Source organism: Harpia harpyja, chromosome 23 (genome assembly GCF_026419915.1).
Source record: "Harpia harpyja isolate bHarHar1 chromosome 23, bHarHar1 primary haplotype, whole genome shotgun sequence".
Taxonomy (NCBI): Eukaryota; Metazoa; Chordata; class Aves; order Accipitriformes; family Accipitridae; genus Harpia; species Harpia harpyja.
This window is the reverse complement of record NC_068962.1, coordinates 11,549,189-11,569,289: the sequence shown is the minus strand read 5'-3', so window position 1 is coordinate 11,569,289 and position 20,101 is coordinate 11,549,189. Positions and strand designations below refer to the sequence as shown.

At 38.0% G+C, this 20,101-nt stretch overlaps 1 protein-coding gene across 3 annotated transcripts in view; it reads right to left on the bottom strand.

The window, feature by feature from the left end:
• Positions 1 to 20,101, bottom strand: part of PAWR (pro-apoptotic WT1 regulator) — an 83,946-nt gene that overhangs the window by 7,118 nt on the left and 56,727 nt on the right. For all 3 annotated transcript variants that reach the window (XM_052774674.1, XM_052774676.1, XM_052774675.1), the window contains 3 exons: positions 11,545 to 11,579; positions 3,368 to 3,515; positions 1,851 to 1,955 (listed from right to left, as the gene is read on the bottom strand). In XM_052774674.1, the coding sequence (XP_052630634.1) occupies positions 1,851 to 1,955; positions 3,368 to 3,515; positions 11,545 to 11,579 (288 nt within the window). The remainder of the gene's footprint in view (positions 1 to 1,850; positions 1,956 to 3,367; positions 3,516 to 11,544; positions 11,580 to 20,101) is intronic.

The following is a 20,101-nucleotide window of genomic DNA, read 5'->3' as shown; positions in this document are numbered from 1 at the left end:
AGCATCATTTGAGACATGATTCAAACATTTTGAGACAGGATTCAAACTTTTTAAGAAGATAAATTATTATGCTGGCTACAAAGTCAAAAGGCAGCTATTTCATCATTAAGAAAAGCCTAAGGGATGCAAACATAAATAAATTGCACTGCAATTAAGCTAACAATGTTACAGCTATGAGAAATGCTGACCTGACGGAGAAAAATAACCATTCTCTTACGTGTTTTAGAAAAGCTACCTAGGGAGCACCAATAAGATGGCTTTGTAGATCTCATGGAAAGGTACAATTTTAGTCATTCTATAATAAAGAGGTTTTTGAAAGGACTATATTCTGGTTTATGTTTTCCTTCCACACAACAAGCAGAAATTGCCATCATACTTAACACAGGCAAGGCACAGGCACTGCTTGACTTTACTACAAATGTTCAAAGACACTTTCTAGTCAGCCACTCAATGGATTTAATTTAGGACATCGTACTTCAAATATAGCAGAAAAAAATAACATTGTTTCTCGAACAGCAAACCTCACAAACAGTCAAGGTCCTAAACCACAGGCTTTCAGTCATTTACATTCTTTTGATTTGTTCTTTCTGACCTCTGACTCAGGAAGTCGGGTGTGACCAGCAGTATTAAGTAGCTTTACTATCCATTATGTAGAAGGAATGAACACTTGCCTTGACTGCAATTAGGTCATCAGTTTAGATGTGACAGATTCTTTGCAGAATGGAAGAACGACATGAAGATCAATTCCTCGATTAAAATAGGAATCCCTCCAAAACAGACAATACTTCATTTATCCTACAGATTAACTCCCAACTTTCTTCATAAAAGAATAAAAGATACCTGTTTCAGAATAACCTTATCTCCTTTCTTTCCCTAGATTAGTTTGCAAACTTCTAAATGTTGTCCTCCTTTGCTACAAATGAATAGCGCAAAATGAAAGTTTGCCACTACACACATAGAGTTATTGCCTCCCTTCACTGCTAGATTGACCAAGGCCAGCTCTGAAAGTTTCTTCTGAATTTTTATAGGCATGTCTGCACTGGACTAGTAGAGGCATATATACCTAGTACATCCAGACTCTGCACCTCAGCCAGGAAGTGCAAGATGAAGGTCACTAATCCACTCTATGAAAGAGTTCCAGCCTGTCCTTAAAACCAGGACTTGTTAAAATCGCAATCTTCTATCCACTTGAAAACTTCTCAACCTGTCCCATTCCCAAGTATGTCTGACTCTTCTACCCTCTCTTCTCCTGCCTACACACCTTGCCCAAGCGATACTAGCCCAAGTCTCCTGCCCCCTGTCTCTTTCTGCTTTTACTTGGGAATCAACAATAAAGAGTATGAGAATATGTGTAAGAATATAAAGCACTTACTCCCAAATATTTCTAAGATCATCTAAACTATTATTAGTAATTAAAAGCTGACTAAAATGAAATTAAATTTCTAATTACTTTGTCTAACAAAAGTCCTGGGTAAAAATTTACTGAGAAAACTGTCAAAACCCCAACTTAATTATTTCCTGGTATGCTACGTAGTGAATTTGGAAAGAAGAGGCAGTAAAGAACTCTTGCTTTTATAACCTTGCTCTACGAACACTTACAGCAACAAGAAATACAGGTACTCCAATAACACACAACTTACGGAAGTTAACCATGACAAACAGAAGTCACCTGGAAAAAATATAACTTATTGACATGCGTCTTGAGAAGTTACACAAATACAAAAAAAACTCCACACTTAATTCTATTCTGAACTTGCCCAGTGGATGCAGGTGCCTGAAAAAGAGCACAGAAAATACAGAGACTTTTATCCCCTCTTTACACAGCACCATATAAGAAAGTATGTGCTTACTCTGTTTAATAAATCAATTTCTTCCTTCAGCTTTCCAATTAGTTCCTCTTTGTCCTGTGTCATCTTCATTAATCTCGCATTTTCCTGTCTCTCCTTTGCAAGTTCCTAAAACCAGAATATGCAATGAAGTTTGAAATGTAATTTGGGGGTTTAAGAGAGAGTTTTAAGTTATTACCATTTAAAACAAAGAAGAAACCCCCCCACACACTTACCTATAATTCCTTTTCTACAGCAAGTCAAACCCACGTCTTCAAGCCCTTACATTTCAAGGAGCTAAAGAATCATGTCTAAGAAAATATTTTACCCACAACAAACCTGTGTGATATTTCTGATACCAGAGATAATGTTTTAATTAACATTTAACTTAAGCATGAACCCAAATTGGATAGGGGCCCAAACCAGAAATAAATCTAAAGTATCAGCTTCCAAATTTGTTACACTGGCAGAGTTAGTCCTCCTTTTTTTTGTTTGTTTGTTGTTGGCTTTTGTTTGGGTTTTTGGTGGTTGTTTTTTATACTACCATTAACAAGGAATGAAGACTCACTGTTAGATCTGTGAGCCTGAATGTGAGAAAAAATGAAAGTGTCCATTAGGAATTCAGTAAATCAGGGTTCAGGATACTGAAAGAAAGCCCTTAAATCTTCCTCTATTTTCTGTGTTACTGGCAGTTAAATTATTTCAGAAGGAAGCTGATTTGGTAGGGAGGATTATGGTGTACTTCACTCAAATCAGGCTTCCCCAAGTCTTTTAAAAAAAAAAAAAAAAAAGGAAAATTAATTTCTACAAAATATGTTTTATTTTCATCCTTTCCAAAAAAGATCTATTCAAATTGTGTTTACTTAGTAACTTTCACCCATACAAATTCAAGAATATTTGGCAAGTTACCCACAAAAATCCACTTCAGAGGAAGACAGAGAAGCCAGTAATAGATTACACAGATGACATTATTTAGTAAAATACTGGTTTAGGTAAAAAACACAGCTTTAACGTTATTACATTTTCCCAAATTGTTTGTATGAAGAATGTCTGAAGAAATGACAACTTTGTTTAAAATATGTATTTTAAATGTTTAAAACTTTAACAAACAACTGGATAGAAATTAAATTTTATAATATTTCAGTACATTAAAAAAGTCCAAAATAAGAATTAGATCAAAACCAAGCTTGCGAATTTTCTGAACAGCCAGTGAGCCCCTCCTTCCCTCAAGTTATTGACCCTGTGTTGGTGTGTCACGAGGTACATACAAGAAATACACAGAGCACTGCTGGCTCTCTAAGTGTATTATCTTCACCTCAACTATTTCTCACTTATATACCAAATGAAAACTAAACATCTGTGATTAGAAAGTTCACATTCTTCTTAGTCAGTCTGACTCTTTATACATTTTTATAGACATAACTATCTGTACTTCAAGCAGTTATCATCATTTCTGTGTATTTTACTGGTAGATTTCCCCATGGAGTTTCAAAGGTACTTTAATTCAGATACATGCCACGCAGATATTAGTTGGTACTTACCCTTTCAAGTTCCTCAATCCTCTTTTCCAAAGCATTACTTGGTACAGAACTGCCAGAAGAATTTGCATCCCTGCTGTATCTGCTGTAAGTTGTCCTGTCTGTTCGGGAGTATCTATTTGGAGCATCATCTTCTGGTGCATTAGCTGTGCTACAAAGGCAAAGAGCAAAGCTGACACCTATTTATATATTTAACAAAATGGAAATGGTAGAAGTAACAAGAAGTGCTTTCTAAAGCACTCAAAAGGTCAGTCTAATAAACTGCAGAGAACTTATTTCACAGCTCTTGTGATGCTAAGAACTCACAAAATTCACTGCCTCAAGGAGTCAAAAACTTGGATAATGCAGCTCTCATCACATACGTAATCAACTTTAAACACATACTTACACTTACCCTATCTTACTTTTAAACTTTTATGAACTGTGCACATTAAAAACCAAGCTAAACAACTTTATTTTAAAAAGTAAAGTACCACTATAGAATTTAAACCAAGCACCTTTTTAAGTAGATGAAAACATAAAGGATGAAAAACAAGTGCATGTCCAAAATGTAAGAAGCTTATACCTATCAACTGACTTTTCAGGAACTATGGATATGGCCTGTAAGGAACTGGAAAGCAAACCAAAGTGAGAAAGTGATGTGGCCCAACATATTAATTTTATGCCATTTCCAAATATTTTACTTCAGAACTTGGATACACACCAGTTTGTCATTGGTCAGTTGGTAGGCACTCACTCATTAACTGGCGGTATGTTTTTTGTTTTAGATCATGTGTCTATTCCTTAAAAATCACTGCCATGGAATCTTAACAGACAAGCATTGCAAATGCACATAGGCTAGTTTTAAAAAAAGCTTACAGGTTCTCATTTATGATTGCTATGTACAAAACCAGTGCTAATTTAAAAATACATATGAGAGGTCAATCATTTTCAAAGTCACAAGTTTACCACTGTCCTTCCCATAGCTATTTTCTTCCTAATAGCAATGTTATTTACCTTCAATGTAGAATATAATGAGTAATTAAGAGCAGCAGAACAGAATGCCCTGGGACCAGGCAGAGATATACAGATCTTTTCCTCCTCAATCCACCAAAACCATATACTTCTTAGACTTTGAAAATATACAGCTAAATGGCAAAAGAGAAAAAAGAGGGAAAAAAAAAAAAAACAAACAGAAAGAAGGGGGGGGGGGCAAAAAACCCCAACTTGTTCAGTCTTCAGCAGGAGAGCTAGAATGGAGATACTCAAAAGCCATCTGGACATGATCCTAGGCAACCAGCTTTAGGTGGCCCTGCTTGAGCAGGGGGGTTGGACCAGATTCCTTCCAGAGGTCCTTGCCAACCTCAACCAGTCCGTGATTCTGTGAAATCACACAGCTGAAATATGTATACAATGGTTTTCTAGAGCACTTAGGAAAAGAATGAAAAGCACTACAAGTATCCCTACAACATTTCCTTTAAAACATAGAAGAGTATACGATTAATGTGTTCATTTAACAATTTTGCATTTCATAACTCTAGAAAACCCCTGCTGACAATGTGCAAATCTAGATGGATACAGTGCAAATCAAAAGCAGGAGCGTCTGGCAAAAGGCTGTCTTTTCATGGATATAAATACTGTTTTGCTCCAGTATGTGTGAAGTTTCCAAGGCACACTGACACAATTGTAAGGAATTTTGTAGCTTAATGTTATTACCATATTTAGCACTGTTTATTCTTCATCTAGAAGATTTTTTTAAAAAACATTTCTAGGACCGGATATGCATGTTGCAACACAAAATAAGAGAAATATTTTAGCTTAACTCTATAAATTCTAGATTATTTAGCTTTCTGAGAGATGTGTTGTTTCATGCTGTTAATGTCTCAAGGACAGACCACACAAAAAAGGCTCAATTTTTCGTCACTCAAAAAATGAACCCTTTTGCCAATATACTGGAGTATCTCAACTCAGCTCCAGCGAGTGATAGTGGCAGATGCTCCTACAGGAAAGTTAGAAGAAAGAATACCTAGATAGGACGGGTTTCATTAGTACTGAAAATTAAAACATTTTCAGTATTTTCCCTGAAAGTCACTCAAAAATTTCCTCACCTATTCCACTGGGGAGCAGACCCTACTGAATACACTCCTTTTCAGTATCAGCAAGTACAAAGGACATATCATGAAGATTTCTAGGAAACGGGATTTTAAAAAAAACATTTAAGGAGGCATTAGTACATAACCTAACACAAGGAATGTGCCAGATACAAAGTTAGTTATTTTGGCTGTTATAACCAATGTCCAGTACATAGCAACAGCAAAAGAGGTACCATACGAGACACAGTAGACACATCTTTTGCAAAGAATGAAATTTTAGTCTTCATATACAATGTCACTTTGTGAGCCTTAAACAAGAAGGAAAACTTATCTAGAATAACAGTATCACTGAAATTGGTGTCTATGCTTTACTAAAAGAAAATACCTATCAATCAGCCCCAACAAAGATATCTCTATGGAAATAAACCTGAGTGTGTGTGTGTATATATATATATAAAATCTATTTTATATTTATAAATATGTAACAACCATACTAATACTACTAATAATAATCTGTCCAAACTGAAGCGCTTTGTATACTACTAAGAAAACAAATTGGGTTTATGCCTTCTTTTGGGGAAGAGGAGAAAAGTATATGCATGTGACAGCAGAACTCGTTTAGTTTGAGACTGCAGCTGAAACCTTGCTTCCTCTACTTCCCAACTGAACAAACGTTTACAAATACTTGCAACTTGGAAGTTGCTGGAATCTCACAAAAGGTATGAAAGAAAAGAAAGCCTATTGTCAGTAGATGTACATTGGGTAAAAGTTGTCATTAGAACCAGATGAAAATGATAGAGTTCTGCAAGTTGAAAAAATTTAGAGTCACTGCTCAAGAATGCAGTTCAAAACGTACTCCACTTTTTAGCATTCGAGTAACTTATGCACATATGACTGTTTCAACACTTGCAGTTGAAACATCTAGCCACAGGCTATGGCTGCAGGAAACAGTATTTTTTTAATTATTTTTCCAGAAGAATATCTGAGATTGTATTTGTAGCCATATGTACACTGGATCAGAGTGCCCACTCGGAGAGTAGCAAATGAGAATGCATCTGGATAAAAACATCCCTCACTACTGCTTCAAAAGGGCATGTTTAACAAGATGTTTAACAAAATTCAACTTCTTGTTCCATCAGCTTACTTTCAATTAGCCACTATCAAAACCTCATTTTAAACATGTATTCCTGTACTAGAATGCTGAAAACAGCAAACACTTTTGCAACTTAGCAAGATTTGCTTTTCCAACCTTTTTCTGGCTGTACTTAAATAAAAATCATATAGCGAAATCAACCCACATCACACTTTGACTCTCTTACACAGAAACAAAAGGTTTGTTTCAGAATTATGTTCTAGTAATTTCCTTTAATATAAAATAAAATCAGTTATTCACACAGGGGTAGGTTTAACAGCAATATTACAGAAATGTGGAGTAAATCTTGCTCCTTCCAGTGTCTTCCCAAAGCACTGTCCAAATTACAATTTCATCCAATTAAAGTCACCTAGTCAAAAGCAGATTTCATTGATTTCAACTCCAACACTTTTTTTTTTTTTTTAATTGTCAGAATCTTGTAACTATTGTAACTATACTTGATTTGGAAACTCTTAATTAAATGATGTCACTGAAATCCAGCCGGTTGCTGACAGCTTCTTTGGAAGAATGAGCAAAAGACAGTATTTCTAAATAGGCCACCCTGGACTTCTGTTACTTCAGACTGCTTAAACCAAGTCCACGGCTTTCAGAGCTGAGCTGAGGAAAGGGAGTCTTGTCTTCTCTACAGCGGCACGTTCCCAGCCTCCTCCACTTTTCCTGGCTCTGGCCTTCAGGTGACTGAGTAGGAAACCATTCAAAGAGCTGATGCAGCAATCCAGCAGCCCAGCAAAGGAAGCCATCGACTTTCAGACACAGTGGCTCCCTGAAGCATCACCCTGTCCAGCTGCACGAGCACTGACACAGGGGACAGCGAGGGACTGCAGCCGACTCAACTTAGACCATCAAAAACTTCTGCAGAAATAAACGCTACATGTTTCTGCCTTCTCGTAACATCAGCATTGGCTGAAAAGGGGATACAAAAGTCAAGAAAAGCACCTCGAGTGACCTCTGTCTATTTTAAGTGTTCATACCTGCACAGCAGAGGTCCCGATGTAACAAGTTAGATGAGACAATGCTTCAACAGCCAACCCTCGCTGCAAAACTCCCAAACACAGGCAAGCAGGCAAGTCTGGGCATAGTGTTATGAAATGGTACTTTGCAGCTGTATTATTTTTTTTTAATTAGTGAGACCAAGATTAGTATGATGGAATGTAAATTGTTATAGTTTAAAATTTGTAGTAATCTAAAAACACTGAGCAAGATAATTTCAGCAGCACTCTAACATTTCCTTCAGAGCACCTCCAATGAGTGCTCTGAAGCACTAGCTTCTTCTCTTCTTGTGATCTCTTCATCCTCATTTACTTTTCAACTCTTGCATGAATGTTAAACTTGAGTACAATGTAGTGTTTTAGAAGTAGTAGGCAAGGGTCTCTACCTGTTGGGTTCCATGTTAGTGTGCCATACTATCCTAAAAGAGGGGGAAAAAAAAAAAAAACAAAAAACCCAAACCAACTCTCTGACATTTTGTCTGGAAGTCATAAAGCCATACCATATTGTATTCATTTCAACTAATAAACAAACATATAAGGGGAACACACCCCTGAACCACTAAGAGATTTTAATCTAACTCTTTCTGTAAACTGATCCAGCCTGATCTGTCTGATCCATGAACCATGCAAAAATCTTGAGTTATTTTAAATCCTGATTTGCAAGGTTTTCTTTTCAATTTAAGACCATTCTAAAAAAGACACTAAATTGGTTCAAAAGCTAGTAGACAGTCTTAAAAATAAGCTGCTAAAACAAATTCTCTGTGCTTATAAAAATATTCCTATGTCCACATACATATCTTGCTTTACTGTTACTTGCAAGCAAACTTTTTAGTTCACAGAACACCAAGAGAAACCCAATTCACGTTTACATGTAGATTACGCTCAAATATTTCAATAAACAGAATACACTTTGTCATTCTCTTGTTTGAGAAATCAGTGATGACACCAACTATGCTGACAGCATCAGACCAGAATCAGAAAACCATTCTTGCTAATGGCAATGTTGCTTTAAAATAACTACTCACAAAGCAGTGCAAAAACTGGTAGACCCAGTTACAGTAATAGTAGCTTGGAATGGCCAAGATGAGGCGTATCACATTAAGAAAAGCCTAGAGAAAAATGAAAGATGAGGAAGTTGATACAGGCTATTACAACTGAAGGATACCTACACATTTTAATCACATGAAGCTCACAGTCAGATCAGATGGCTGATCACAGCTCCCAAATACTCTCACGAACATGTCCTGTGGCCTTCATGTCAGCATGACCTTGAAGATCCTGGTCACGCTTTTAATAGATCTTACAGTACCACTCCAGATCACAACAGAACCATCACTTTCTTTTGAAAATATTTTATGCCGTTGATCATGCAACTACAAAGGAACCCCTCCACAAACTTTTGGGGTGCAGGTGAGGGAATTTTGGAAATAAATTCAGAAGGCGGACTATGATTATAGACTAAAGATCCTCATCCCAAACTTTTATTTACTTTACTGCATAAGGAGACAGGCTCAGTTTGTCCAAGTCAGCCAGAACAGAAGTAGAATAACACATCAGCAGCCAGCAGAGTTCATTCGTAAACATGTCTTCCAGTCAATGGACACTCAGTGAAACGGGTTTCTCAGCAATGTCATATAAATGTTTAACCACGGATTGCTGCATCCATATAAGGCAAAGTAGCCAGTGTGTCTGATTAAATAGGTAGTAAAATCTGTGCAATTCCTTGAGCCCTGGAACATATTGAGAGAACAGCGATTCCATGAAAACACACAGCACAGATCCTCCTCTGCTCTTAAGCCTCTCTTGTCTTGTTAGGTTCAGGAGTCTGGGTACCTCAACGTAGACACAAGAACAGTTATATGGGAAGGGAAAGAGAAGGTACTGGAAGCCCGGGATGGTATCGGTAACCCAGGACTAGAAGTCAGAAGAGGACAGAGGGAAGGGGCAAACAAGCCAAACATTGTCAGAACAGAAGAGAACTCTGGTCTTGACTCCTCTAGCACTCACACCAGAAAGTGAAGCCACTGGGAGACATACTTTGTTCAAGTACTCTTACCTGAAAAATTACTTCAGGGGAGATAGAAATTTTCAAATAAAGAGGAAAACCAATAGATACCGTTAACTCTAATCACAGTGGGCATTGTAGACCTCATGGAAGAAGTACAGTTAGAATAAAACCCAGTTAGTATTTGTGAGCACTGGGCACTGTGCTGACTTCACAGGAAAATAATCCCTTCTTTTCAACATGAGGTTTGAAGACTACGCAATGAGTAAGATAGATGGCAACATACATAACAAAATATTGAACAGCAGCTCACAGCAAGTCAGATTCCTCCTGAATGTGATGCCAATCCTGAGGGGGAAAGTTGACAAACAAACAAAGAACCTACATCCCACACATAACTAAAGCTGACTGAACAAACACTGCACAAACAAGTCTTATTTTAGCATTTTCTACCTTTGGAGTCTCCTATTTTTGCAATGCTAATGCAAAGAATTAGTTTATTTTCAAATAAGCTATGAATGTTACTGTGCGAACTTCTATTTATTACCACCACACACACAACCAAGTTTTTGTAAGTGAGTATATACAGCATGTGAACAGAGTAAAGATAAGGGTTATGAAAACCACAAATCCCTATGACACACACGGCTAAGTATTCAGGAGTTACAAATAGCACAGAAAATCTGCACAGGGACTGAAGAGGAAGTGGAGACTGAATTAAAATGTGTTTGATTAATAAGAAAATAATCATGAAATTATATAGTCATTAAGGTTGTGACAGTAAGTTCACCCATTCCGCAGTGACAAAGTGATTTAAAAAAAAAACCCCTACAGCAATAAAAAGCATCACTCAACTAGGTTTATGAAAACCCAGGAATATAAATATAAAAGACAGCACCACACTAAGAAACCTAAAGCGTAACAGGATAGGTTATTATTTTTTACAACAAGGGTGGTGAGGCACTGGAACAGGTTGCCCAAAGAGGTTGTGGAAGCCCCATCCCTGGAGGTGTTCAAAGTCAGGTTGGATGGGGCTTTGAGCAACCTAATTTAGCGAAAGATGTCCCTGCCCATGGCAAGGGGGTTGAACTTTGATCTTTGAAGGCCCCTTCCAACCCAAACCATTCTATGATTCTATAGATGAACAAGTCTGAGGGGTGGAAAATACACCAGTGAAGGCTAGATAATTGTAGGTACTCTTTGCGCTTACTTCTACAGCCAGGATGTACATACACAGATGAATTAACCACCTACACATTTTACTTGAGTAAAGGGTATCTAAAAGAGACTACATTCATGTGTCAAATAAAACTATGTTCACACAAGTGCCTTGCTTCAGTTGATGTTATTTTAGACCCCATGCTACCATGACATTTTCCTAATAATTGTGATAGCTGTGTCAATATTAATTCCACATGGGCAAAAATTGCACATGTTGGTCAGGTGCGTCAAGAGCTTCTGAAATATTTTTCTGATTTAAGAACTTGAGTAATGCCCAGGGTAACACTTGGCTCAAAGACAAACAAACAGGACATGCTACATGTGGGCAGCATCCCCTACAACTGAGACAGTAGTATGACAAAAGCATAGAAATTTCCTTCGATATTACTGTGGAGAGCAACAAAATTATCTTCCTGTATTAAACTTCAGAAGACAGTGGTTCATAAATTAACTGTGAAACCGCTAGCTCCTAGGTAACATGTAGTCAAGTTAGATATTTGCTTGGGAAATGTCTGCAATGGTAGACCCAGCAGAATACTAGCTGAATTTATTTTAAAATAGTAACATAATAGAGGGGTTTGGATAAGTTTGCTGCATCTCTCAGGTCCTTACCCCAAAATCAGGCTATATATCTACAGTAGCAGTATGACGGCCTCTACTACGAACACCCATTTTAATCAGCTTTATTTCTAGCAGAACTATGTATGTAAAGAAACGTGTTGTGTACAAAGATCTCATACCTTTTATACCTGCTTGAAACCATCCTGGAGGAGTCCTAAAAGAAACAGAAAGGAAAAACTAATTAATTTTCCTTGTATTTGTACTTCCAAAATACTTTATCACGCCATAGAAAATGAAGCCTGCAGTTAAGAGCAGGAGGCCCACGCCTCAAACAGCTGCTGTACAACTTAGTTTTGCACTATTTTGCTGTCAGGAATAAACAGAACGCCAGTATTATTGTCACCGTGTTACTGCTTCCAAACACCAGCTCACAACCCTTAAATGACAGTTTCTGGTTACATCTTAAAACTGGATGCACATACTCCATCCCCCAGCATCCAGAACATGCAGCTTACCAAAACTGTATACACCCTGCCACCAATATACCTTCACTACCACTACCAATACAGAAACGCTTGTGCACTTTGATAGCTGTTCATCTACTTGTCCAAGAGCAGCAGAGCAAAACTGTTGCAATTCTTCGGCACCATGGCTGTCCTTCTGGACAGAAAAAAAAAAAAGAACTGAAGCCAGCCAGTAGTCAGGGTTGAGACCCAAATCAATTTATTACATATAAGATGGGTCATGGTAACTACAGGTATGCTCTTCGGCATGCTAACCCAGGTGTTGCAACCTGGGTTACCTCAGTTTCTTTCAGGCTAACTGAAGTGGTCTTCTCCTGGCCTTTGCTGTTAAGCAGGTAGGCTAGAAGTCTGTACGCGGATGTTTCATGCACTCAAATGTCAGACAGTGACTTGTCAAGCTACATTAAGTGAATTTTCAGATCGTTGCTTTCTAAGCACCTGCAGATGCTTAATGTATTCTGACTACAAACTTAAAGAATACTCTGCTTCTCCTTTGACTGCTATTTGGAAATTATCTTAACAACTGAAATAGCAAGAAAGAGAACACATTTTACACATGAGTACAGATTTTACATATGAGTTTGATGGTGCAAGAGCTGTGTATCTGGCCCTTTAAAGACACATACCTGGATTACTTGCAGATTACAAGTCTTACCGTATTTTTTTTATAGCTTAAGGTAAAGAATTTCATTACTTTTCAGATTCCCACAATGCAGTAAGATATTTTCAGTAAGACTACATTTTGTTTGGGGTTGGGGGGGGGGTGTTTGTTTTGTTTTTTCATTTGAAAAAAAAATCCATTACACTGTTATTCTGGCTCTGTGAAGATGGAAACAAAAGGAACAGTGGGGAAAAGGGCTCATTTATTGTTACACAATCCTTGAAAAAACATTGATGCATTATGTACAAATGAGAAAACCTGAAAGAATATATGTGCATCAATAATGCTATACTTGTAGCTTCCCAATACCAGTGTGATCACATAGAAAAATTAAGACATGTTTCAACTGGTTAATGATGGCTCAGATTAGACAGAGTAAGTCCACAAATATTTTTTAGGATGTTGTAAGAAGAATATGAACCAATTATTTTATTAGTCATAGACAAAACTCCCCACAGCATCAGCAAATACTAGGTAAAAAGTCAGGAATGCATATTTAAGGAATTAATGAACTGAACAATTGCCTTTACTGGAAAAAATAATGGCAAAGCATGAAATACTGTCTATTTATGACACAAACTGCAGACAACAGAATGAGTTCTCAAAACAAGATGCAAGAGAAATTCCATCCCCTCCAAAAATCCTACAAAACATTACACCGCCTTCACTGATCAGTGCGTTAATATCTTTGTAAGTAAATAAACAAGCTAAAAAATAGGATAAAAAGAATATTCTTTTATTATATAAAATGAAGTTGACAAAAATATTTGTATTACAGAAACAAAACTTGATCTTAAAGTGCATTTTATTTAATGAAGCATTTTCAACTTCTGCAACATGTGCTACGCTTTCCCTAATACAAGCAGAAGAACAATATTCAACAAAGTTACGTCATGGGAATTACTTAAGGAAACCCACAAAGCGTTGTAAAATTGCTGGTTTAACACTGATAACTATTTTATCATTGATGACAGCATCTGAAAAGTAGCAATTCACAGCTATGGAACAGCAACCTAAATTCACGTCTAAAAGGGCAAGGAAACAGAATTTTTAAAATCAAAACAGTACCAATGCTATTTTTAAAGTTTACGAGAAGTTCGTTATCTTGAAAGGTCATGGCAGTAGGGGGAGGTTTCTGAGGACTGGAAGGAAGTAAATGTCACTGCTATCTTCAAGAAGGAGGATCCAGGGAACCAGAGGCCAGTCCTTACCTCAGTCCCCGAGTAGGTGATGGAACAAATCCCGAAGGACAAGAAGGTGAAATCAGCATGGACATATGAAGGAGAAATCATGCATGACTGACCTGACAGCCTCCTACAACAAGCTGACTGGCTCAGTGGATGAAGGGAGAGCAGATGATGTTTATCTCAATTTTAGCAAGGCTTTCAACACCTTCCCACATAACATACGTATAGGCAAACCGCTGAAATATGGACCAGGTAAGCAGACTGTGAGGTACAATGAGAAGTGCCCAAAGGGTTATGAACAGCAGCACAAAGTCCAGTTGGACGCCAGTCACTTAGCAGGTTGACAGAGGGGCCAGTACTGTTTAACATCTTCATTAACGATCCGAATGATGGGACAAAGTGCACCCTCAGCAAGTTCGCAGACTACACAAAACTTGGATGAGCAGTTAATAATATATCAGACAGCTGTGCTGCCATGCAGAGGGACGCTGACAGGCTGGAAAACGGGCTAATAGAGACCTCATGAACTTCAAAAAAGGGGAAATGCAAAGTCTTGCACCTGGGGAGGAATAATCCGAAGCACCAGTACACGCTGTGGACCGGTTGGAAAGCTGCTGTGCAGAAAAGGCCCTGGGGGTCCTGGTGGACAGCAAGTTGAACATGAGCCAGCAATGTGCCCTTGCAGCGAAGAAGGTCAATGGCATCCTCAGGATGCATTGCCAGCAGGTCAAGGGAGGTGATCCTTCCCCTCTGCTCAGCTTTGGTGAGACCACAGCTAGAGTCCTGGGTCCAGTTCTGGGCTTCTCAGTACGAGAAAGACATACTGGAGAGATTCCAGCAAAGGGCCACACAGATGGTGAAAGGTTTGGAACATCTGACACGTGAGGAGAAGCTGAGAGTGCTGAGAATGTCCAGCCTGGAGAAGAGAATGCTCAGGAGGTATCTTGCCATACGTATAAACAGCTGATGGGGTGAAGAAGATGGAGTCATACTCCATTGTGCCAGAGAAAAGGATGAGAAGCAAAGGACAGAAACCAAAATACAGGAAATTCAACTTAAACATAAGAAAAATACTTTCTTACTGTGAGATTAAACACTGGAGCAGGTTGCCTGGAGAGGTTATGGAGTTTCTCTCCAGGGAGATAATAAAAACCCACTGGCCACAGTCCTGAGCAATCTGCTACAGTTGACCCTGCTTTGCCTGCAAGGGTTGGACTAGAGACTTCCTGAGATCCCTTCCAGCCTTAATGATTCTGTGCTTCTGCTCCGCTCGTCTGAGTGTTCCATCTGCATTCTTCTCTCAACTTAGTGAGTTTAAGTGAACACATACCTAACATCTGGCAGCTTCAGAAGATTTCATTCTGTCCTGTAATATTGTCATCTAGGGGCTTGCGAATCTGAACTTTCACATACAGAGGACTGTAACGGCCTGGGTTTTAGCTTTAAGACAGTCAGCAATGACTGACAAGGTGATTTGACTCTGATGTATGTGAAGAGATTCAAGTAGTTTCATCTAATACATTAAGATACATGTTCACTGTACATGAAAACTGAAATGCCGTATCGGTAATACCAGTCACAGCTCTTTGTGGTGATGGTCTCAGAAACATCCTGGTTGTCCCATTAGCCATAGACAGGTGGTTCAACTCTCTTTTTAAGCTTGGATGGAGAAAGAGACACACATAGGTGACTGAGTCAAAATTTTGCCTAACTGTCTGTCGATACAGTTCTTGCCAATAAGGTAGGAACTCTGGGCTCTAATCTTCCTCGTTTCATGTTTTTTAAACAGCTTCTTTTTCAGGAAAATGCTGAAGCCTTGAGATTATGGCCATGCTTCCTGGTGAACATAAGCCTCTGCTTACAGTGAAAGGCAGAATTCACGAGAAAGGGAGAATTTGCATATGACATTGCAATCTAGTGAAGCACATGTACCCTTGTACAAAGAAATCTCTGGATCTCGGATGCTTGTTTTCTACTCTAGACACCAAAGGGATGCAGCGTATGCATCATACACCCTCAAATCTGCCAAGTCTTTTTCATATAGTAAATGCAAATATAAGGTGTAAAGCAATTTATATACATAGACTTGTACATTTACCTCAACAAGAGACTTCTAAAAGTTTGGCACTACTATTCAGAAAAGCCAGTTCTTCAGAAGAAGAAAGCTGGGAAAGCAAACAAATGCTCAAGGACAAAGTACACTGCAAATACTCTCATTTGCTACAAATGACAGCTCTTAAAACTAAAAGAAAAAAAAAAATACTAGCCCTTTGTAACAGGTGTTTCTAGAGCAAGTATTAGTGGTTTTTATTTTTGTAGTTTAACTATGAACAAAAAAGTTCGAAAATACACATCTGATGCATAAAAAAAAATTTCCTTTGATAACCAAATTAATACTGCAGATTTGGTAAATTGTGACTTTTATTATTTTGGAATCTCTAATGTATATGCAAACCAATCATTCTCTAAGGTGATGATGCAAGCACCAGGGAAATATATAATTTATCTCTGTTCTCATGTTACGAAATTTATTTTGTGTGTGTTATTTATTCAAAAGTTGCTGGGAACAGGAATATATGTAGTTATACTATAAACAGCATTATGCATCTATTTATCAAAAATGAATCTAAGCTTTCAGACTATTCAAAAGCTCTTAAAATGAGGCAAACGTGTCTTATAATTTAATATCTGGTCTCCTCCACCACTTTTGGAGAAAATAAGGTTGGCAGAAAATGAAGAAGGGCAAGGAGAAAAGAGGGACACCCCTGTTCTGCAAAGAATTAACCTAAAACCAGATGATTAGCCATGTATATAAATACTAATTTACAAATCTTGCTTATATTCTTTAGTATTTTTAAACTTTGAGTTTCAACCCATGTTTAAAATATCTAGTCATTACTATAAAAATGATTGATTTGTCAAAATAATTGTTTATGAGCAATGAAGACATCAGTTTATTTGAATGTCTCCCTTTAAGGAATTCTCTTTACTGCCTGTGGAAATCCTGAACGGAAAAGCAATCAGTAAAGAAGTAACCCATAAAAATTATGCTAATGATTTCCTTCATACTGGTGAAAAAACATTGCTGCCAAAGACATCTAACAACATCAGTTCTTCATCCAGGGTTGAAAACACTTGTTTCAATACAGTATTCAAACAAAGCTTTAAAATTACTTTTACTTCTTGCATATGATCTCTGGCAGCTTGCATTACCTTTTAAGAGTATATACTACTGCTAATAAATTATATAATCAAGTAGTCTTCCTCTTCCTCCATCTCAAGTGGGAGTTCAGGAACACTGCAGACTGACGATATGTCAGCATTGCTCCAGAAAACTGGTCATGCTCCCTTTTTGTCATGTCTACAAAAGTGTTTGTGCAGCCACGTATTAATGCACAACAGGGTGTGAGCTAAGTAAAAATAACTAAGGAAAAAGCAAAGATTTGTCTCATTCCACATGAGCTCCTTCATCTGACTCACCACACAGCCTAACACACGCACACTTGCTGCACAAGAGAAAGAGAATGTGTAAGGGCAGAAAAGGCAGCTGAGACCATTTCCATTAATGAAACCATTTAGTGACAATTAAATTTTTGTCAAACTAGGATGTAAGCAACTTTGCTAACTCCCCTCTCTGCTCCTGGCTCATCTTGGTATTTCATCTGGCCAACACAGAGATCACACAATCTGGTCATCAGGCTTTAAATAAATAGAGTTGTCTGTGTTTACAAGTGTCTGACAAAGATTTCCAGATGTTAAACCAACCCTACCATTACAAATCCACTAGTTAAAATGCACTAACAAGCATTGTTTTTAAACATGTACAAACTCTGGAGTCAGCTAGACTATGAAAACAGTTCACTAGGAAGCCTTGAAAGACTACTTAAAAGTTTTGCAAACAATTAAAGCAAATTCTCTGGATCAAATCAGCCTGCTAAACTACACTGGTATATATACTGCCATGTAGAATACCTGCACTATTTCAGAATTTGACTATATACTAATGTAAATTATGACTACATAATAATATTCCTGCAACATACAAGGTTAAATTTTGACTGAAATTAGGCCATCAGAACAATTTATTTTTTCATATGCAATCCAAATACAGGCTGCCTACAAAGTTTCCTATACATTCTTCAAGATGTGAGTAAATATGACTTCACTGCATGGAAGAAGGAGGTCTGCTGCGGTTTCTTGCCTTTTTACATATCAAGGAACAGGTAGATTCTATCTCCATCCAGTCAATCAAGTTAACTCCAATCTCCTTCGTGAGTCACATCTTGATTCAACTACATCTATTTTCTTCTTACATTCAGTACAACTTTACATTGCCATTTCCTTGGAAATGGCAGTTACATATCTTCTGCAATGCAAACAAAGTTTCATTCAGATATTAAAGTGAGATAACATCTGAATGCATGACAACTGAAAGGCAATCTGATCCTACTACAAACCAGGAATAACTCTAGGTGTGAAAAGTAGGAGAGAGAAAGATGAAATATACTTCTTGCCCCTCCCCATCAAAATTCCCCAAAAGCAAGCATCTCTCAGGAGCAATAGAGTCATGGAGATACCATTTACCTTCCATTCCTGATTCTAAACCCCTTGAAAATTTCTAGAGATGTTTTTCATGGAATGCAACACAAAGTCAACTTTGAATGGACATGCTTTCACCACCCGGGAGGGGGAACGGAACCTCCACTCATTATTTCCACAGAAACCATTCTTTCCAGAAGCACTCCAAGGTGCTTTCAGTAAGCTTAAAGCAGCAATTATATCACTCAACTATTTGCACCCCTTGTAGCTGTGCACTTTCTAGATCTCTACTTGGACAGAATACTTGTACATACAAAACCATCCCAGGCTCCTTCTCCTCCCCCCTTATTCTCCTAGCTGCCAAGATTTTACGTCTATTTCTGAGATTCATTACATTTTATTTTTTCCTGCTGTGGATTTCCTAGAGAAGACCTTAAACACTCTTTACTCACCCAATAAATCTCTTTTATAAGCTGTCATTCTAAATATAAGCTTTTATTTCTAAAACTGTTAGGAAAGTATGAAGATATCACCACCTATTAATCAGTTACAAAATAAACTGAAACAGGAACCTGGTAAGTTTAAACAAAAACAAAAGCTGACCTACTGTTATTAAATAGCCTGACAAAAATTTTCGTATTTTGATCTTCCTTTGATTTGTACTCTGTCAAGTTGGAACCAACACATTTTAAGAGAGCCTTGTTTAATTTACATCCAACTGATCTTTTTAAAACATGCCATAATGAACAACACATAACAGAATAAATCTTTGAGAAGGAAAAAGATATTCCTGTATTCTGGAGATTAAAATTCAATTGCCAGAACTATTTTGATATTGCGGCACCCAGACACTTAATTCCAGATCAGCAATATAGAACAACCTCTTACATGCGAAGCAGTTCATGTAGACAAGCAAGACCTAAAAAAATGTCTTAGGGGAAAAGGAAGATACAGTTTCTTTACCTGTGCTAAAGCGAGGAAATTTAAGGTTAATATACCCTCTGGTCACATATTTCTGAAATACCGAGTGATTGATTCAGGTAAGCGTTTATAAAAGTGGAAAGGCAATGGCATTACAGTCTATAAAAGGATGATGCTTTCTTTAGGAAGGAAGCAATAAAAGAAAATATAAAGGTAAATTCAGTAAGTAAATTAATCTGTCAGAGTGGCTGCCTATATTGGGGGTAGCAGGCAGGCGCAAACGGAAGATCCAAAGTGAAGACACTTCTCCAGATGTAGAGTAACTTAAAAATAAATTAGGACAGCACCACAAGTTACCAGTTCCGTAGACTGACTTTGAATTTCCCAGGCCCTTTCACTGCAGCCCATTATGAAATCCACACATCTCATCAAACAGGTTTCAGGCAGTCTCTTCTATCCCTTGACTATGCAACCCTTTGGGAAGAAAAGCTATTCCAATTCTTTTTTCAGAAGCAAAATCTGAACACATGTCATTCTCTGCGACGTGTGCGCATTTCTGGACAGTGGATGAATGATGTCCTAGGTGAAAACACCGCAGTTTTCTTTACCTGACAGAGCAGAGCCTCAATGAAGTACCACACGCAGAGCCTGCTCCTGTGCAGGTTTTGCTTTTCTAGAAATCAGCAGCAATGAAGACACCCACGCAAAGAACACCTCTTCCCCAAATCTGCCAGGATCCAAGGGTACCTATGAGCTCTGGCCTTGTCTGGCTCCTGCAGAGTGACTCAAACGTTCTTACACACAGGCTGCCCGGGCACCACCGCCCGCAGACACTGCGGGGCATGCCCCTTCCCAAGCCCAGCCGAGTGGGAAGCGTGTTCAAAGGCACTCGAGTGCCTCAAAG